Raw genomic sequence first — 22,532 nt, 5'->3', positions numbered from 1 at the left:
TCTCCATATTTCATACTTATCATGAGAAGGGATTATTCTTCCTTCTGAGAGCCAGAAGATACATTAGCTTATATTTTAAGACAACATTGAAGGACACCGACTGCTGATATTATTTCAAAATGCTGCACCTGCATTGATTATTGTAATTACTTGTGTTTAACCTCTTAAATCCTTGAAAAGAATATATACCACCAAGGTTATAAATTGTCATATACAATCTTTTACATGTGATTTATATATGCAAACAAAATCTTGTAATTGCAACCTTATACTGTACTTATAAACATTCAATCTAGGAGGTATTATACCCTTTTAAAGGCTTGTTCTTACAATATGCCAGTTGGGGCTTGTGGCAGTGATGTGTGGCATTATCAACAGAGTGTACAGCCTAGTAAAAGGGAAACACCAGGAAGAACAATTGCAGGGACAATCCCACTAGTAGAAAGATATCTGAGGTCATAGCTTACAATAACTCTTGGGGGCAGATTTATCAAGGGTCGAAGTGAATTCAAGGGAATTTTGGAAGTAAAAAAATTCGAAATTCAAAGTAATTTGTTGGATACTTCGACCATCGAATAGGATACTACAACTTCAACTTTAAATTCGATTTGAAGTGAAATCATTCGAATATTCGATAATTGAAGTACTGTCTCTTTAAAAAAAACTTAATTTTCAATACTTCGCCAAATTAAACCTGCCGAAGTGCTATGTTAGCCTATGGGGACCTTCTAGACTAGCAAGTTTTTGGAAGTCAAAGTAAAATCATTCAATCGATTGCTGAAATCCTTCGATTTGAAGGATTTAATCGTTCGATCAAACGATTTTACTTCGACCGCAGGATACCCAAATTCGATGAAAAAAACTTCGACTTCGATACGTTTTTTCAACTTCGAAATTCGACCTTTGATAAATCTGCCACTTTATCGGAATATTTTTATACTCAGTATTAATGGGAGCTGTTGCATTGCTTGCTGTGGCCGCCCCTTTATATGATTGCTGCATGGGACTGTTGCACTTCAATTTGTCAAGTAGCTCAGGTTCATATGTATCAATACAGAGAATCTACTCATTGAACATAATAAGGCAACTTCAAGCTCTAAAGGAGAAGGAAAGTCTTTGTGCTCTTGGGGCTGCCAAATGTTAGGAACCCCTAAGTGATTGTACGAAGACTTGGGGGTGCCTAACATTTGGCACCCCCTAAGTGATTTTACTGACTTACCTGAAACCCCGGGTCGGTGCTCCTATCAGCAGAAAACTGCACCGGCCCTGGGTTATACCAGTGAGCACCACACTTCTCTACCGGCTTCTTCTTTCTTCAAATTTCCCAGGGCAAACGCATGCACAGTTGCACAAAATAGTCGACTTTTTTAGTTAAAGTTCGGCTTTTTGTTCTACTGCGCATGCACAGCCTCACGAAGAAAGAGGAAGATGGAAGAGGATGCTCAGTGGTGGTCACTGGTATAACCACAGGCCGTTGTCATTTTTTGCTGATAGAAGTACTGGCCCGGCGTTTCAGGTAAGTCAATACAATCACTTGGAGATGCCTAACATTTGGAACCCCCAACTGCAGGATGCCTTTCCTTCTCCTTTAAGATGAATTTCCTTTAAGTAGGTATTTTGCGGTGGTCTTTACACTATATAGCTGTGCTGGTGGTCACATCAAGGTAGCTTTTTTTTTAAAAAAATAAATTCAATAAATATTGAATTTATGCTTGGTCTTTTTCTAGATCAAGTTTAATTCAATTTTTTATACCATTTTTGAATTGTAAGATCTAAGCAATCCATGAAGCCCACACACACAGAAGGAAGAATTAGAATTGTGCCAATTTGTTCTGCTTCAATCGTTTTCCGATTATCCTTTGAAAGAATTCCACATTTGATCTCATGGTAGAGTAACGGCAATTGTCCAACCCTGCCGGCCCTTTGTTGGTTTGGTAGTCGTACATTTATATAGGTCACCAGTTGGAACCTATTTATATATTTTTTTTAATCGATTAATTTGATGAAAAACACATTTATTTTGCTTGCAGAATGATGCACTTTAAGGCAAAAACCACCAAATGTGGAATGTATTTCCTTTTCAGTTAATAACATTTGCAGCTTATTGAATGCTGATGTTTGTGCTTTCAGAAGAAGACTGACGGGTCTCACAAGAAGCATTTCATTGTCTTTTAACCTTTTTTCCCGCAGTGATATCCCATATAGCAGACACTGATTTTTTATGCTTTTTTTCCCTACCCAACCTCTGTATCAAAGGTATTTTGTCATGATTTTTATAGGTATAGTTTTTATTTCTAAATTACACTGTTTACAATGCAAATTATTCCCTCTACCATATAAAATGTTATTCTTGAACCAACAAGTGTTTTTTTTTTAAATGTAATATTGGTGTGTAGGCAGCCATCTCAGGTCATTTTCCCTTTCATGTGCTGTTAGACAGGCTATTGTTCCTCCTAGTCAATGTAATTGAAGGAGTCATAGTGGAACTTGAATTTTTGCTATTGAGTGTTGTTCTTATATTTACTAAAAAGATGTTAATCTGTGTCAGGGAACCAGGCTATCTGGTTATTTTTCCATTGTTCTGTTGTTTGGATGCTGGGGGGGGGTTGATATCACTACAACTTGCAGTACAGCAATAAAGTGTGACTAAAGTTTAGCAGAGTACAAGTCACATGACTGAGGGCACCTGGGACAACATGTCTAGCCCCGTGTCAGATTTCAAAATGAAATGTAAAAAAAATCTGTTTGCTCTTTTGAAAAACAGATTTCAGTGCAGAAGTCCCCATGATGGTATCCCTTTAATGAAATCAGTGTTATTAACTTGTAAGCAGTGGTAGAAAAATGTTAAATCATTTCCCCAGTTTAATAGTTTGTGAATAAGCATCTAAACTTAAAAAAGTGCCGATTGTTGAGTGAATATGCAGCTAAGGTGAACACAGTAGTGATGGGCGAATTTTTTCTGAATTTCTGAATTTTGCCGCTGGCGAATAAATTTGCAAATTTACAGCAAAATGTTTTTTTTTATTGATGCCAATGACAATTTTGACGGAGGCAACAAATAAACGCACGCCAATTGACTTTAATGCATGTCAAATTGTCGCCAGTGTCGGAATTGTCGCCGGCGTCGATCTTGAATTTTTCGTGTTTCGCAGATTTTTCATGTTTTGCGAATTTCGCTGGAAATTTGCGAATCTTTCTGTGAAGTGAAGCGGGACAAATTCGCCCATCGATCAGTGCATAATCAGTATCAATATAAATATTTTGTTTGGTGTGAGTGGGGTGGAACCTTTGTCTCATTTGGTCCTACTTCAAGGCCTTAAGAAATGTTTCCTATGTGTTTAATAAGACCCTTACACAAACCCCATTAACTGAGACTTGATTTCTGTTTTTTATACTGTATCTTATGTATTTGTTCAACACCTTTTTTATTCACCTTCCAGTCTGAAGCAAACCCCCATCTTGTTGCTAGGTTAAATAGTACCAGATAGTGTAAACTTCACGCTAGAAAGCTGGAAATTCTTGAATAACATTATCTACTCTACATCATAATTTCAAATTTCAAAAAAGTCAAATTAATGTTTAAATTCAAGGGAAACTCACCCTTTAAGCACTGGTAGATCGAAGTCAAAATTCTTTGTATGACCCTAGCAACTTGAATGTGGTATGAGTATCAGACTCGAAGCTTCACATGAGGGGTGAGCAAAAAAGTAGTAAAAATAATATAATTACGTTCTAGCCACAAAATTTTGTTTTTTACTCAAAGTTTTTTTTTTTTTTAAAAAAACCTGTAGGTACAGATATACAAATTTCTTTGTTTACACTAATATGTATCTTAACAACCAATGTAGGATATGCTATACCAAAAGTTAAGAGAAAATGTGATAGAAGAATAAAAGGGAAGGAGAAAGGATACTTAGAAGGAAAGAAGAATAGCAGGAAAGGAGGTAAAATAAATCATATTTTTTATTAACGGAGTTAGTGACTGTGTCGTTTAAGATGGAAAAGAAATATAGTAACACATATAGACAAACATCAAATGAAAAATCAAATGTGCTGTGCTACTGATAATATTTTTAGCTTTAAAAGATGGAATTAACTCTTCTTTTTAGATGTCATTCTACCAAGTTATACAACCCCATACTTCCGAATTGTACGATTTGACGTCGCTTCAATGGAGAAAAATGCTTCCAACCTGGTCAAGGCAGAATTTAGAGTATTTCGTTTAATGAATCCAAAGGCACGGGTATCAGAACAACGAATAGAATTATATCAGGTAAATACCTTTTCGTTCATTAATGAGGCTTTGACTAATGCTGTATTAGTACATCATTCAGGGCAGATTTATCAAGGGTCGATTTTTGAGTTTATTTTAGTGTAATTCGACTAGGGAATAGTCCAAATTTGATTTGAGTTTAAAAAAAATAATCAAATTTTATCATGTACTGTCCCTTTAAGAATTCAAATTCGACTATCCGCCATCTAAAACCTGCTGAATTGGTGTTTTAGCCTATGACCTTCTAAAATCAATTTCAAGTTGTTTGGTAGACTTTTTTAAAAAAATAACTTTTTTTAAAAAAATAATGGGTTTTTTTGGTGAATAAACTCGAATTGAATTTGATTGCGGGCCGATCTTATTCACCCGAATTTAAAAAATTTCATTTTTTTTTTTTTTTAATAATTTTTTTTTTCGAATTTCGAGTTAATGGGAGTTTTTATTAACTCCCAGAAACTCCAAATTTGACCCTTGATTAAAAAGTTCCATGGAGGTTTAGAGATAATGGATTGTGGGTTATTTTGGCCCTACTTGCAGATGACCAAGTTTCTTGTTCTGAGCAGATTTAGGGGCAGATTTATCAAGGGTCGAATTTCGAACTCACATAAGTTCGAAATTTGAAACTAAAAAAGACCAATCGAAATTTATCAAAAAATCTAAGTTTTTTTTTTTGCCAAATAGGTCAGTTTTCGATCGATTAGGTCCATTTTAGATCGAATTAAAATTATACGAATCATAGTAACAGCACATTCGATCGAATTTGATTTTTCAAAGTCCACCAATTGACTCCAAATAGGTTCTAGGAGGTCCACTATAGGCTAAAACAGCAATTCGGCAGGTTTTAGCGAATGGCGAATGGTCAAAGTCAAATTTTTAAAGAGACAGTACATGATAAATTTCTAAACAAATTTGGACTATTCCTTAGTCGAAGTACACAAAAACGAGCTCAAAATTCGAATGTTTTAAATTTGAATTTTCACCTCGACCTTTGATAAATCTGCCCCCTAAAGTGAAATGATCCCATTTGTAGATTCATGGCCACCAATGCTTGACCAACAACCTTTTATCCATTTTATTCCAACTGATAGATATTCTCTACGAGTAGCCCCAACTTCAAAGCAAGAATTTTATAAGATGATTCTGTTCCCTTCTGAATCGTACAGAGAAAAAAATGAAATTCTTATGACATTTGAGCAGATCCGTTGCTAGATATTGTTTTTACTTTGACAAAATGGGATTTCATTTCGGATGAAAGGTATAAACAGAAATGACCCATAAATGCTTTCTGAAATATACAATGAGATTAGATAATAGTTTTACAATAAACGACTTCTGCTCCAGAGAAGTCGTTTTGGAAACCACAAACGGTCCGTGTTTCATTTGAAAGGATTTCAGCCAAATGCTGGTTTTATTGGAGTTTTATCAGAGAAAGCTGCATGTTGTGGAAATTCCTTTTTAATAGATGACTTTCATTACTAGTTTCCAGTCTCATTAATACCTTAGAGTTTTTCCCTGCAGGTACCAAGTGCACAGCAGTTGAGGCCAAATAGTATTTGTACTAACCCTTGATATGCCATAAACTATGTAAGGTGAATAACAAAGACTTGCTTTGCTTCAGGCTTGTATATAGAAAAGAGAAAAGATCAGCACGTTCCTGAACAGGTTTCTACGTGACATACTCCTCTAGAATGATAAATAATCCATGCAAAATATCCACTTATAATGGTGCTCAGTGATCTCATCACTATATCATTATAATGAATCCTTAGACTCACTTTAATACTGAAATTGAAGGCAGCTGTGTGTGTGTGTGACTAGTGATGGGCGAATTTCCCACTAAATCTGCAAAACGGCAAAAAATAAAAGAAACTCAAATTTTGGTGCCCGTGTCAATTTTGACGCGGGAATTTCACAAATTTATTCTCCGGCGTCGAAACGTGGAAATTCACAGCAAATTTGTGTCTGCCGAATTTATCCGCCCATCACCAGTGACAAGACCTATAGTTCTGCATAAAGGATTCTATCAATTTTAGGCTATTTCAGATTATATAATTCTACAGGTAAGCAATCCGTTATGCAGAAACCAGTTATCCAGAAAGCTCTAAATTACAGAAAGGCCCTCACCCATAGACTCCATTATAATCAAGTAATTGAAAAAAAATAAATTCTCTGTAGTGATAAAACAGTAGCTTGTACTTGATCCAAACTAAGATATAGTTAATCCTTATTGGAAGCAAAAGCAGCCATTGGATTTATTTTATGTTTACATGTATTTTATGTATATTTAAGGTATCAAGATCCAAATTATGGAAAGATCCATTATCCCTGAGTATTCTGAATAACAGGTTCCATACCTGTATTTAACTAAAATAAGTAATAATGTGTAAAATGACTCATAGATTCGGCAGTCAGAAAGCAGAAAACAGCTTAGAGTTAATATAGAGAAATGCAAACTTCTTGAAATTTGGTGCCCAGAAAACATGAGCATTTGCCAAGTGGAACTTTCAGAATTTAATGGAAACAGTGGCCCAATAACACATTTCATTGAAAAAGAAGTTGATATTTGCAAAATGTTTGAAGTTACTTCTGTTAAACTCTCCTATGGCGCAGTGCTTAGAAATTGGAGCCAATTTTTTAAAAATTTTTGAAACTTGATGTTTTGAGCCGTGCCAATAAACTTTGCTTATTTTTTTTTTTGGTAACTGATAATTATATCACTCTTATGGTTTAGCACTAGCAATTGAGGGTTAAACAGTCTCAGACAATGTGGCCAGACACCTAGAGCCGTGGTTTCCAGACGGTTTGGGTTCAGGAACCCATTTGGCATTTACTGTAACATTTGCTTAGTTCACAGCAAGGTTATAGATATGCAAACAAATTGCTGTATCATCGTCTTTTGACATCTAATCTAGGCTTCAGACCAGCAGCCATTTCTTTGGTCCCTACTAGATGGGGCAGCTACAAAATTTGGGAACCATGGGGTAAAGTGGACACTTTAACTTGCAGTTTACAGGCTCTGGGATGCCACACAGTCAGCAGTATGCTGGGTTACCGAAAAAACATTTATGTTCTTGATTAAATCACAGTTGCTCACTAATGGAATCAAAATAAAACTCCAAGAAAATCTGAGATATTACACATTGTTGGCGTAATGCATGATAATATTTAACATACAGAGGGTTAAAAATCCAAATTTATCTAATTATTTAAATTTAAAAAACCACAACCAAAGTCCCCCGATATTACCTTATTTTTTATTAAAAAAACTAGATTTAATAGGTTTGGGTTTTTCCCAAATCACTTGATTTTTTCGCTCTTTCCCGAAAAGCCCATATGGTCGGATTTTCAGGCTAATGCCAGTGCAGACCATAGAAACTTCAAAATAGGACAGGAACCTCTGCCATTGACTTATACAAGCCTCCGCAGGTCTGAGATGGCGGGTTTTTGGATTCAGGCTTTTTTTTACTGCATCAGGCTTTAATAAATCTCTGTTTTAAAAAAATAGAGTTTTGCCCCAAAAAGCCAAACCAGAGTTTAGTAAATAACCCCCAAAATATTATTATTTAACATTATTTAGGTTATGTATGGGGCAACTGCTAGCTGCATACATTGTGAGGACTTACATTTTTAATTTTTTTTCTGCTGTTGCCCCTAAGATGAAGGTGAACAAAGAAACCATCTTCCTGGGGCAATAACAACAATTAACTGTCTTGTCCAGCCCAGGATATGCTATTCACACTTTGTAGGTATGGGGAGAGTTTTCATATGATTTAAATAAACACAATATAAAGGTAAGGGGTCAGTTTGTTAATTTATGATAAATATAACCGCTTAGACTTTGCTTCATCTTTGCAGTGTTGTAGCTCAGGACTTATTTGAAGGCAACAGATGTTTGAAGAAAGACTTGATTCTCTGTAATATTTTCCATTTTCATTGCCACCCATCAGATTTTCATTAGACTTGGCTCAAGAGGGATTTTGTTGTGAATTAACGGCACATTTTGAGCTACTGGAGTTTGTTTTGCCTGGTACATCCATAATACATGAGACTGTGAATATAACATATTCAAGAACACTTGGTCCAGAGTTCTTGACAAACATTTTCCCCGTCTTGCAGATTCTAAAGTCGAAAGATTTGGCCTCACCAACGCAACGCTATATTGACAGCAAAGTAGTAAAGACAAGAGCAGAGGGAGAATGGTTATCCTTCGATGTCACAGAGGCAGTCAATGAATGGCTCCATCACAAAGGTAAGATGACGCTTTTACAGATGGAACCATGTCATTTATCTTCACGCATATCTGTAGCGACTTATGTTGAGGATCTGTAGAAAGTTTTTGGAGTACTTTTGCCTTGTAATTTGTTAAAAATACATTTCTTCTTTTAGAAAAGCTAGAGTCTACAAGGTTGTAGTCATTAGGCAATACCCACACATACATATCTCTTTATCTGCTCATCTCTTTTTATTTTCAGACAGAAATCTTGGATTTAAAATAAGTTTGCACTGTCCCTGTTGCACATTTATTCCTTCCACTAACTACATCATTCCAAACAAAAGTGAAGAATTGGAAACCAAGTTTGCAGGTAAATATGACCTCAGTTAACTACGTGTCTAATGATTACACATGATATTCCGTCAGCATATTCATTAATTACTCTGCCTTTCTTAAAGAAAATATCTTAGTAGTAGTGATGAGCAAAAGACATTAAAATCTATGAGAGACATTTTTGTAGCATCAACATTTTTGTTGTGGCAAGTTTTTTTTGTAGCAAAATACATTAGAGTCTATTCAAGATTTTCAAGTTTTTGAAAAAAAAAGAAAATTCAAAATTTAAAAATGCCTCCTAGAGATGAACTTTTACAATTGTACATATATAGACAACTCATATTTGAAAGCATTCGCAATTGCTTTGCCATAATTTTCTTAAATTGATCTTTATTTTTTTATCAATCAGCCACTTATTATTGGAAAATCATTTTAAGTTTCACTGATCTGCTCTACCCTTACCTACAGAGATGCCCTCTCCAAATCCAACCCCACCATCTTCATATCTGGGGGGGCGCCAGGCACAGACTTCCTCTGCCTGCTTCCCCCTAGTCTGGTCCCCCCACTCTTTGCCTGACTGCCCACTTCCACGTTGGTTTGCCAAATGCGTGTCGATCAGCGCATGGGCACGAGCGTGTGCTTGCACATGCGCGTGATCGCCTGTTCACTCGCGAGCATGCCCAGACGGCGCCACGACCAGCCAGGTTGCCTATGGCGCCTGGCCAGCTTGGCCTGGCTCTGATCAGTAGTGAAGATGTGCTGGAAATTTTTAAATTAAATGCAGAACAGAAGTGTAGCTTATTGTGTATACAGAACATTCCATCCCTGCATACCTCCATAAACAGATTTGAACCACCTTAGAGCTTGCCTCAATATAGGTTACTCAGAAAAGTCTATGTAGACAACTCTGCAAATACTTAGAGGGCTATGTAATAAATGGTTTTAAATTTGCTACATGTCTAGTAACTCAAGAGCAACCAGCAGGTAGCATTTACTGGTCAGCTGTACAAAATACAAATAAACTGATTGGTTGAGATGGGTTTTTGGATGTGGGCAAATGTAACATTGTTGATGAAGAACACAATTGAAGTGCCTTAGAGCTTGTCTCGACATAATTTATTCTGAACAGTCCATGTAGACAACTCTGCAAGTCCTTATGGGGTTATGTAATAAATTGTATTAAATTAGCTACATGTCTAGTAACCCCTTAGCGATCACTAGTATGTACTATCCAACTGTTCAAAAATAAATATCTGCTGGTTGATATGAGTTATTAGTGTATGTGGGCAAACAAGTCTTTCTTGGTACGTTTCCCAAATTGTCCATTGATCCTTACTTGGGGTGCTGCTACCTTTGTTGTCTATGATGAATCTTTAAATTGTCACTACAGGCAATATGTTTATGAAGAAACTTTAGGTTAACCACACGAATGAATAACTCACCCAATAAAATTCTTCTTTTTCTGGCACTTTTTCTCATGACAACAATTATTTTTGTTGTGTAACAAGATCATCTGTGTTGGGTTTTTGGGTAATCAAAAGGCTTATGGAGAGTTTCATGGAAAGAACTCTGTACTTGTTATAGAATTGGTTACATATTTACAGAGGCTGTTGGTTTGTGTATATTGTGTGGATTGTTCTATACATATAAACAAGCCCATAGTCCATACATAAGGTAGAAATATACAGAGTAAATAATTATGCACAGTGTTCTTTATTTACAAGCATCCCATTATAACATTTTTTGTAGGAAATATTTCAACCTTTTTTTCTTAGTGTCAATTTTTTTTTTTTTTTTTTGTAATTCAAGTAATCCAAAGTGTCAACAAAAGTAGAATACATGTGTTAAATAATCATAACTTTATCATTAAAATAACCCAATTTATTGAAAAATTGTAAAAGCAAACCAAAACTGTAAAAGCAAACCAAAAGGCCGAGCCCTGGAAGAAAGAAGACATGGGATGGTCAGATCCCTCTAAACAGGATTATAGACGTTTACAGGGAAAAATATCTTTTTTCTACAATCAATTCATGTATTTCATAGGGAATAATGAATCCCCATTGTAATATATAAATACTTTAGAAGTCAAAGAAGTGTTTGAGGACTGTATAAAGGGAAAAGGCTGCAGGAAAAGTGCTTATGTACTGGTCATGGAACTTTGAGTTGACTTCTAATTTCCTTATATTTGACTTTTTATTTGATAAGGTGAATATATATATATATATATATATATATATATATATATATATGTATTTTGTGGTCACACTCTCATTGCACCCCCGCCTAATGGTTTTAAAAAATAGTGGTGAGCACAACTTTCCCTTGTTTGTTTTATATATATATATATATATATATATATATATATATTTAGAGTCTATAGTGGTGCACTCTCAATACAGGCAACTGCCTGGGTGCTGGTTATAACATAGCTATCTAATCAAAAAATAAAACCGCACTCCAAGGTCTGGAAATAGTGAAAAAAGTGGAAAATTTTATTTTTATTTATTTCCACTTTTTTCCCTATTTCCAGACCTTGGAGTGCAGTTTTATTTTTTGATTAGATATAAAAACACTCGGACTTCGGCCTTGTGTTTTTATATGGTCATGAAACTCCTCGGTAACTTATAATATCCTTATATTTTACAAGAGGGGGTACTTTATTCACTATATAAATCAACAACTGATATATATAATTGATAATCTCTAAAAGCGAGGAGCGAAATTTTTTGCCAGGTGTCGCCAATATAATCCAATGAGTAAAAAAAAATTGTTGTGTGTAAAAATAAAAATTGTCGTCCATAGACTTCAATATTGCAAATTGTCTGTGAAGCCAAATGCGTCAAATTGAGCCATCACTAATTTCTATAAGGGACATTTATTAGGATATATGTACATGTTTTTTTTTAGCTTTCATGTATTATACATATATCATTTGTGCATTTGTTTCTCCCCAAATATTATAATAATATTAACTAAGAAACCATTTTTTCTTCAAGGTATTGATGATGCCTACATGTATGCTGGTGTAGATCCCAGGACGAAGACTGGCCGGAAGAAGCACACAGGCAGAACTCCCCACCTCCTGCTCATGCTGCTGCCTTCACACAGACTCGAGTCCCAGCAATCCAGCCGAAGGAAGAAAAGAGCTCTCGATGCTGCCTATTGCTTTAGGTAACTAGTCTAATTCATCCACTAACTCAACTGATAGTAGGGAGACACATGGTAAATATACTCAGGCAATGCTTTTTTGTGTTTTGATTAATAATATACTCTCTGCTGATCAGTATATTTATTTGTTTCGGTTTTGGCATTAAGTGTGAACGACACCATTTTTAAAAATTAACAGGAACGTTCAGGACAATTGCTGTCTACGTCCCTTATACATTGACTTTAAAAGAGACCTTGGTTGGAAGTGGATACATGAACCCAAAGGTTACAACGCAAATTTTTGTGCCGGAGCTTGTCCATATCTGTGGAGCTCAGATACACAACATAGCCGGGTAAGAAAAATAATTCTTTTATGCAATAAGGACAGGTAAAACTTATATAAAAAGTGGTGATTTCCAGATGAACAATATTTTCCCCATCACTACTCAATGTAAACTGCATGTAGAGAGAAAGGATTTAGTCAATTATGTTTGGTAACTTTTTTTATTAAATATTTTTTTTTATTTTTTTAATATTCATAGTGTAAATACATGTAGTGTAAATGATAAATTAAGCTATTTCTTTCTTGAGTTTTGCTATGAAGATGAAGCACCTGCAATTCTGCCATTTGCTAAGAGGAATTACCAGACAATACTGGAGTATAGGCAACTAATGATGGGCAAATTTGACCCGATGGGGCAACAGTACTGAGTTAATGTCTTCAAGAAGACAAATGCCAGACAGGGCATTAGTTACAGTCAGGAGCAGTATTTAATCAGAAATACTAGTCTATGTACAAAGCTGCCCAGATAGCATCCAGGAGATTCACCTTTACTCAAGGCCTACACAGCTTATAGTCCTTACTCTGTTAGATCAAACCCTCCTACTAGACTTACATTGAGGTGTATATCTTACCACACAGTCATCCAATTAAACATTGCTTGAGCTTATGGCACATTTAGGGGGTTATTTATCAAGGTCCGAATATCCAAACCTCAAATTATTATTAGTTTTCGGAGCAAATAAAAAAAACCCATGAATTTTTCGAGATTTATTAAAGTCTGATAGTCTAAAAACTCAGAATCTAAAACCCCGGCATCTAAAAGCTCTCAAAGTCCTTTATAAGTCAATGGGTAAGGTGCCAGTGTCTGCGCTGATGTCCGTACCGATATCCGATGATTTCGGGGTTTCTGAGCAAAAAAACTCAGAAAACTTCCGAAAAAACGTAGTTTTTGTGAAAAACTCTGAACAATTCGAGAGTTTTCGGGGAAAGCTCCGAAGTTTGCCCAACCCTATTTTTTCTGGCTTTATTCTTCATAAATAAGGTCCATTCGGGAATTCGAAGTTACTCGGATTTCTAACTTAGAAATACTGAGATAAATTCAGACCTTGATAAATAACCCCCAAAGTCTCTGTGAGATTGTGACTTTGCTGTACAAGGTCATTTCCAACGCAGCCAGAGAGTTTGTCTACACCTGGATGGTGAACACCTCTTCCCACACTTATCACAATCCAGTTCACTGTCTAGAGCTTATACTTCGTAACAGCAAGAAATGGACAAAGCCCCATTCCCCTACATACTTACTTTATAAAGTCTTCCCCCCAAGTCCAGAGGTTTAAATTCCAAAGAAACAGAAGGTTGGATGATCTAAGAGTAAGTCAGAGGTTTATAGAATTCTTCAAGTCAGGCTTTTTTTTCAGTTCAATATAAAAATGTTCCAAAGCTAGTCAAAATCTCTGGCACCCCTTTCACTAATTTGCTTATTCCTAGTGGGGTTAGTTTCAGGGTTTGAGAATATCAGGGCTTTAGGTTTAGGATAGAAGGTGGTTGGGTTTGAGTAGAGTTTGGAAAAATGTGATATCCACTGAGAATCTCTATCTGCATATTCAGATTTTTAAAGGAGAACTAAAGCTTAACTAAAGTAGCTAACAGTGTTGTACATTATGTTTTGAGCTTCTGTTCTAGCCCAAGGCAACCACAGCCCTTTAGCAGTAAAGATCTGTGTCTCCAAAGATGCCCCAGTAGCTACTTTTCTGCTGAATCACTGCACATGCTCTGTGCTGCTGTCACTTACTGAGCTTAGGGACCTACTCACAATATACAGTACACATAGAATAGAAATGTCACAATATAAGGCTGATTAGTAATTAATACGGATAATTACTACATGGCAGCACAGAAACCAGTGCAATTAGCATCAGAATTTAAGTTTGAAGTCCTGGATCATTGCTGCTATTGACAAGCTGAAACTTTAGGCTGGTGCAGTATATAAAATAAATAATTTGTAGGCTTTAGTTCTCCTTTAAGAAATATATTACTTAAGCATGCTTTCATATAGTTTACAGTACTTCCCTAAATAAAGCCTCCGCTGTAACTACGATCATCTACTATATACCAAATTAGTATGCCTCTCTTAAAATAGAAATTAAAATCTATTTATAATAAAAGAAATGTCTGTGCTGTGTAGGCTATTAGCAGTAAACTGAAATTTCTTACCATGAGTTGAATTCAGTTTGTAGAATATTTACAGCTTTATATTGAGATTCAGGCCCAGTCAGCATGAGAAACGCAAACATGTTATGCTGACATTGTATTGCAAAGTATACAGCAGTTGTTTTTCAGTGGGAGGAAGTTGACTGTCACAAATATCTCAACTGGACATTGACTGTACACATGAAGCTTAAATAAAGTGGGAAGTGTAGTTGGGATGAACAGGTCTTCTGTCTCCGCTTTAAATGGCCAATTGAATCTGTAGCAAAAGGTCACTTAGTGTTTGACTAACATATTAATGGCATCCTTGGAAATATGTGTGCATCATCAGTGGGTAACCTACATTCTTCCTATGGTAGAGATAAATAGCTTTTATATTTTCATAGAAAACATAGCGTTAATCCTTCAGTGTTTTCAATTTATCCATTTCCTCTGATTGCCATTCCAAATGCTGTAGATAACATTTTAACAAAGCTGTGATGGTCGAATTTGCCCCATTTTGGCCAAAAATTTTAATTCAATGGGCCTCAAAATTATTTTGACGCGCGTCAATGTAGGCGCTTTTTTTATGCGCGCGCCTATTTTGTCCAAATGCATTAAAGTCAATGGGCGTCTGAATAATTTCGCGACTGTTCTGATGCGTGCCCAAATTTTTTTTGTCGCTGTCGAATTTTCTCTGCAGTTTCGCAAATTTATTTGCCGACGACGAAACGTGAACATTTTCGGCAAATTTCTACCTGGCGAATTTAATCACCTATCATTAATTGCGGAGTCAGGTTGGGGGCCGATCTACCACTCTACACCTTTAACATACTGTCTCTTATTTTTCTAGGTGCTAGGCCTGTACAACACCATTAATCCGGAAGCATCTGCCTCCCCGTGTTGTGTATCTCAAGATTTAGACTCCTTGACCATCTTGTACTACATCGGGAATAAGCCAAAAATTGAACAGCTTTCAAATATGATTGTAAAATCATGCAAGTGCAGCTAAAAGAACAAACAGGGCAGGATTTTTTTTAAGGATTAAAAAAATTAAAATAGGTCTGTTTCAATCAGTGTCAAATTGAAAAAAAAAAATAAAATGCGGTACTAGTATGTGGAAGATTTTTAGGAAAAAAAATTAAACTGGCAACTTGCATTCCACTGGCTTAATAAGACATTTTTTGAAATGTCTCCTCCACACTGCTAAATATTCCTGTGTTAAAGCGAGACATTTAGGTGCCAAAAATGTCTCTCCAGAATGCCTGCCAGGATGAGCCCATCATTTTTTTTTTTTTTACGTTCATTACGATCTGATTCCTATACCGGTACGCTATTTTAAGCGTGGAAATAGTACGTTTTAGTCTTAGTTTACCTTTGATGCCCGTTGCCATAGTCAGTATATGAATCTCCCATTTAAAAATAGAAATTGAAAAGCAAAAAAAATTTGTAATTTTGGCCTAAAAAAATGTAGATATAACATAGAAAACTCTGCCTAATGCAGACAAAATTAAGGAATAGAATGTCTCGCTATTCATAAGCCTTTCTTTTTTAACAGTGTAGAGGCGTTTATTTAAAAAAGAAAAAAAATAAACACTGGAAGAATTTGTTAGTGTTTTTATGTGAAAGGAAAAGAAAAACAGGAATAACCCATTTTGTGGTGTTGCTGTCCCATGCCTTACTTGAGTTCTCTCTATTGTTCTGCCTTAAGGCATCGTATCCATTCCTTTTAGTTTGTAGTTTTGACAGACATTATTTATTTCTGGGGACTTAAGAAGCAGCCTATTTTTTTTTTCGTTACCATTATGTGAATAAATGAAGACCAAAATTAACTGCTCAAACCATGTAATGCTCAAGAGCATGCGTTCAAACAGTACATGGATATGGCGACCACCTTCAGTCATCACTTAAATGGTTCCAATTGCTCAAGGCTCGGACAGTGGCAAAATAAGTGTATTTTCTGGTACTGAAAAACAATCCCAAAGCCTTAAAGTGGGAGGTGCCGTTGTGATCAATTCAAATAAGAATGATATACTCTGCAGAAGACAACATTTTCAAGACTTTGTGTTTGGTTCGGACAGAACGGAGGAGCACAATCATAACGTCGCATGGGAATTTCTTCTTGTGGGTCAAAGGGCTTCTTTTTTTTTTTTATACCAAAACATGGAAAGGCTGGAATTGACAATTTTTGGAATCTTGATTAAAATATCTTAATTCCATTTTGCTGTCCACCTAATCACAGAGGGACTGGAAAAGTATTTTGAGTGACATCTTCCATGCGATTATCTATGCTGTGTGTTTAAAGGGACAATTTACAAAGCTGAATAAAACATGCACATTTTTTATGCCTATATGCCAATTTTGCCTTTAGTAAATGTTGTTCTTGTATTTTGTACCATTTTTTTTAATGGAAACACCCCACCCCTTTTATCCTTCTCATCAACTTTTAATTGCTGCTGTCTCTGGCTACCTTGAAGTGCCTTGTTATTTTTTATTTGTTTTTTTTTTTAATAAAAATAAATCTATAGGACGCATTTAACGTAGATTTTAATTGTGGACTGATAATTGCACAGAACATCTTAAGGTCTTCCAAACCTTTCTTAAGCCAGCTGACACAATGATTTTTTGGGGCGGCGAATCAAATTTTTCTCTCTGTCAGTCATTACAAATTGTATTAGAAAATCTCCAATTCTTTGAGACATTCATCTGGATTTGTAATGTACATTTTCATCTTAGAAACCAGTACAATATTTAACATGTACTGGTCAACTCAACAGGACTTACTATGATGCTGTATAGCCTTGTTATGTTTGTTTTTTGGTATGTGTAATGGTAACAATATTATTACAGGTAGTAGGTGAGTGATAGCCAGAATTATTTGGAAACAATTTTGTAGATCTAACTTGTGTTATATGTACAATTTCATCATATTTTTATATTTTGTAAAACTGTCAGCTATGGTCATTCTCATTTGAAATTAGGGCTCTTTTTAAAGGTGATCCCTTGTAGCTGGCCAGTATGAGTTGAGTCCTATACATTGACTTGCACTACAGATAAGTGTTATATATTATTACATCATGGTTATCATAATGCTATAAGCTACCTGACTTTACTTTTCTCAATAGACTAATTTTAATATGCTAATTATGTGTAAAGGCAAATAATTTTGCCAGATGGTTGGTTTAAATCAGACATATTGAGGCTCATATATTAACACTGGGCAAATGTGCACATGAGTAGTAATTTATAGCAACCAATTATTGATTGGCCAGCTGCAGGTGGAACATTAAGGGGGTTATTTACTAAAGTCCGGGTCGGGCTTCTTGGAGCAAAACTAAATTTTTTGAGATTTATTAAGTCCGATGCTGCAAAAAGTAAGAATTCGAAAATCCTCCCTCTCAGACCTGCTGAGGTTGTATCCTATCCCTATCCTATTTTGGAAGTTTCTGTTATCCTTGCTGAGTTAGCCCTATTTCAGGCTTTTTGGGCAAAAATTTTAAAAATTCTGGCTTTTCAGGAAAAAGCCCCAAAAAATTGTACCATTCGGGAAAAAACTCAGAAAAAAATGTACGATTTGGGTTTTCATTCGATTTTTTCAGATTTTCCACTATCTGATTAAATTGTGCTTTTTAAATAATAAATAAGGTCCAATCATGGATTATAGTTTGGTCTGACTTTTTTTATTTAAAAAATCTGAAAAATTTGGATTTTAGTAAATAACCCTACCCATGTAGCAATTTCGTTACCATGGGTTACTGCCCATTTGCAATTTTGCCCAGTGTTGATAATGGAACCCCCCCCCCTCATCGTGTCCTCTAAATTTCTGGAACTTAGTCCACTGAAAATCCTATCTTAATTTTTATGCCCGATACACCTACTGTATATGCCTTCAAATAATAAGGGCTTGAGGATTTGGCAGCTTGAGGATTCTGTTCAGCCCAACCAAATTCAAACACTTATGGGCTTATTTATCAAAAATTGAAATGAGGTTTTATAGTTTTGAACTTTTTTTTAAAAAAAACCTGAATCTTTATTTATTAATAAATCTGTATATAAAAAACATAGATTGAATATAGTTGTGAAAAAAACGTAAAACATTTGAATTTGTGAGTTTACAAGCTCAAAAAAAATAGAATTTTAGAGATTGTGTGTTTTTTTGAAGTACAAAAAAACTCACAATTTTTATTTTTGATCAATAAGCCCATTAATGTCATGAGACTTCAAAGCATTGAACTATGGAAGGCAACACAGTTTTATTCATAAATTATGACTTTTCTTAATATTTGATTAGATCTCAGTACACAAATATGGGTTCAGTTGGCATTTGGATAAATCTTTTGTGTAGAATTTTGCATTTGCCTGAATTTGAAACATATAGATCCAGTTAAAAACCTAAAATCACTGTCAATTTTCTATTCTTTGATGTTATAAGGGAAAGCTTAGAAGCATATTTATCAAGGGTCGAATTTCGAATTGGAAAAAAAAAAATTGAAATTCAAATAAAAAAACAACAACCGAAATTAAGTTGAAGTTTTGTTTTGGTCGAATAGGTCCATTTTCGATCGAATAGGTTCGTATTCAGGCAAATTCTAATCGTAAGAATCAAAGGAATAGCGCGTTCGATCAAATTCAATTCGAAGTTTTTCCCAAAAAAAACTTTGATTTTTCAAAGTCCACCAATTGACTCCAAATAGGTTCTAGGAGGTCCCCCATAGGCTAAAACAGCAATTTGGCAGGTTTTAGATGGCAAATGGTCGAAGTTGAATTTTTAAAGAGACAGTACATGATAAATTTAAAAATTCAATTTTTTTTTCAAATTTGAATCGAATTTGGACTATTCCCTAGTCGAAGTACACAAAAAAACAGCTCGAAATTAGAAGTTTTTTCATCCAAAAATTCACCCCTTAGGGTTTCTGAATTTTTCAAATTCTTAATTGTCCAATAGCCCCAGTTAACAAAAGGCTTACAGAAATTATTTTCCTGAATTTTTTGTTATAAAAAGATTTCTTATAATTTAGCATGTAATGTAATATTAGTGTGAATTTTTTCCCTAGGTTTTCCCAAGTTCGCTCCATGCCAAATATCAGTGTTGCTTATTTACTAGCTTCTACTACTATCCTACTCATCAAAGCAACAAAGTTAAGTGGACAGATTTATTATTTTTTCCCCCACTTATTTAACAAAAAATTAAAAAAAATCTTTAATTCAAATAACTTAAAATTGGGATAAAAAAACTTGATCACTAAAACACATTTTACTTTATTTTCAATGAATCTGCAACATTTTGATTTATTTAAAAAACTGATTTTAGCTGGATTTTATAAAATATATTTTTATATATTTTTTTTATCAAAATCTCAAGTTCCTTACTGCAGAAAAATTTGAATTTGAATATTGATCAATCTGCCTGGTAAATATGTATCATTAAAAAATACAAATACTGGATACATTCATTAAGGGGCTTGAGTGGATTCTACACATTTTGTTACCTAATTTTGTGGTTAGTTTATCTAGGTTAAAGGTTAAAGGGTTAAATCATGGCTAGGTTTTTTTTAAAACTAAACATTTGTCAATATAATTTTTGATATTACAAAACCATTCAAAAAACAGATCTTCTACTTAACATTTTATTGAAACCCATATTTAAAATGCTAACTCCTCAGATTGTTTTAGATTATTTTGAATTATTGGGACACCCTTTTGAGAAGGAAAAAAAACATATTCTATTGCTTTACCTTTTGTTTAATCACTTCAATCGAATTAAAAACATGACAGCATATACAGACACTACTATATCAATACTTTGCTTTCCAGGTAGCAAATGGCTTGTTACTAATGTAAATAATTGTTAATTTGAGAAGGAACATTTATTTTAGTGATTTTTATTTCATTTTGGTCTGTAGAATTTTTGTTCACAGGGGTTTTTAAACTGATTTTAAAGAAAATGAGTACTTTAAAAAAATGATTAATAGCACCACTGTTAAAATTAATAATTTCCAATGGAATTTTTATGTTCATGTATAGACTCCTTTCCTATCAGATAATGTGAGGCATTAGTGAGTAAAGGGGTTACTCTCAAAACAGTTTTCTCTTATTCTTAAGCTGGTTTTGAAAATGAAAAAGGAATATTTTTTTTTAAATAACATTTAACAATCATTTGCTTCCGCTTCCCTGAAATTCAGCAGCTTTGCGCAAATGAGTTATAAAATAAAACAGCAAAGTTGATTAAAGAGAGATGGAGAGCGTAATGGTAGATTGTTACTGCTGGTAATTTTGGTTCATTTAAAATGTCTTTATTGTAGATTTTTTATGTTAAAGAAATACCTTGCACTAAATGCAGTTAACCATTTGAGTGCCATGAAAATGTGCAAGGCTTCTCATACAGTGAGTTTTCATTGAACATTCGTGATGTGGATTTCTTTAGATTTTTTTTAAATAAAGGTAAGAAATTGTTTTTCACCTGCAATGATTTAAACATTGTGTTCTCAATTTTGGATTTGTCTGATTGTGTAGCATTTATTGTTACACAAACTTCTGCTGGAAAAATGAAAACTCTTTTTTTTTGGCTTTATCATTTTATACAGGATAGTATAGGTCAAAATTAAAATAAAACCAGTTCAGTTGTATCTTTTGTGACTGATAACTTTGTATTTTAACACAATGGATGTCTGTTTTTGTGGTGCTGAAGTGGTAAATAAATTATTTCAATTGTACATTGATCTGTGTTAGGTTTTTTTTCAATTATAACTGCTTAGACAGTGGTGTTTTCTCAACAAAAGTCAGAAATATCAAAAAATAACAGTAATAGTATAGTTTACAAGGTGGTCTCTTACCAAGGTAACCCCCAGTCCATGGGTTAACCAATCAGTTTTGCTATATGTAGAAAATTCAGGTTGGGAAGTGTCCATCCAAAAGTAAAATAGTAGCCAAAATATTGATAAAGTTATAAAAGCTTTATTAGGACATGCATAAGCCTAACGCGTTTTGTGCCTAAAGTGGGCACTTACTCATAGGCTGCTTTTTTTCCAATCCGTCCTGTTATTTGTGATCAGCTAGAGGCATATTGATCAAAAGTGTTCGATGGGCCCTGGTAGCTCCAGATGTCTTGCTCTGGTATGTTTGGGTCAATAAGATGATGTTTGTTCACTTGGATTTTTTAAAAGTTTCCAGTTGGATTGACATTAAAGCTTTGACTATGCTATTGTAGGGCACTCACCATCTTGCCATTGTTATGATTCTCCCCTCTCTATTACACTGCCTTTTCCTTTGCTTGGTAATAATAGACCTGGCAGGTTTCATGCTCACTTCTTCTACATTTTCATTTACAACAATATTCTCCTTTTCACTGTCTGTTTTTACACTGTTGCCATTAGATTAAATAATAACAGCCCCTACCCTTGCATTAGTAACAGGACTACTATCTGTTGTCCTTCCCACTGCTTCGCCAGACTTTTTTTGTAAAGACTGTACATTTCTCATTGAATCCCTCTGCCCTGTCTGAAGTATTACTCATGCCTTCAGTTGCTGCCAAAGACTGGTCCTTCAGTAGCTGAAAATCAGCTTCTGTTTTCTCCTATCTACCAGCTTCAGTACCAAGAGCCTGCAGGAAATACCATCCTATGGTTGCTGCAGCCTTTCGCTCCCCTTTACTCCATGGGCAGTTTTTAAGGCTAAAACTAGTAAACCAATTCACTACAACCTCCCCAAAAACCCTTGTTAATAGGGGAACATATTTGGCGAATTACTGCACTACAGGTCGCCACAGGCCTTCCTTCACCCAAGCAGGGAAGGTGCATGCTTCCTGCTTCTCACACTCTGCACGCTTCCTCTGAAACAAACAATTTTGGAACATTTTCAATTTAGCATGTAATAAAATGTTATACCGTAAAGATATTTATTTAAATTGACAATCAGTGCAATCCTGCTGACTACGCCAAGTTTAGGGGCTGTCACAAATTATCAAGCAGAAAAGGAGGTTGGCCTGTAATATAAACTGATGCTACAGGGCTGATGCTAATTGCACTGGTTTCTTTACTGTCATGTACCAATAATCTACATTATTTACTAATCATGCTTTTTATCAGTGCTGTCCAACT

At 34.9% G+C, this 22,532-nt stretch overlaps 1 protein-coding gene across 2 annotated transcripts in view; it reads left to right on the top strand.

The window, feature by feature from the left end:
- tgfb2.S (transforming growth factor beta 2 S homeolog) overlaps nucleotides 1-16,979 on the top strand; it is a 76,416-nt gene extending 59,437 nt beyond the window's left edge. Inside the window, exons 2-8 of one of the 2 annotated variants that reach the window (XM_018264976.2) lie at nucleotides 3,849-3,944; nucleotides 4,110-4,273; nucleotides 8,390-8,522; nucleotides 8,746-8,856; nucleotides 11,816-11,990; nucleotides 12,166-12,319; nucleotides 15,290-16,979. In XM_018264976.2, the coding sequence (XP_018120465.1) occupies nucleotides 3,849-3,944; nucleotides 4,110-4,273; nucleotides 8,390-8,522; nucleotides 8,746-8,856; nucleotides 11,816-11,990; nucleotides 12,166-12,319; nucleotides 15,290-15,448 (992 nt within the window). In that variant the 3' untranslated portion in view covers nucleotides 15,449-16,979. The remainder of the gene's footprint in view (nucleotides 1-3,848; nucleotides 3,945-4,109; nucleotides 4,274-8,389; nucleotides 8,523-8,745; nucleotides 8,857-11,815; nucleotides 11,991-12,165; nucleotides 12,320-15,289) is intronic. The other variant, XM_018264977.2, reaches the window with a different exon arrangement.
- The last annotated feature ends 5,553 nt before the right edge of the window (nucleotides 16,980-22,532 follow it).

Source organism: Xenopus laevis, chromosome 5S (genome assembly GCF_017654675.1).
Source record: "Xenopus laevis strain J_2021 chromosome 5S, Xenopus_laevis_v10.1, whole genome shotgun sequence".
NCBI classification, from domain to species: Eukaryota; Metazoa; Chordata; class Amphibia; order Anura; family Pipidae; genus Xenopus; species Xenopus laevis.
This window is presented reverse-complemented; position numbering and strand designations above follow the sequence as displayed.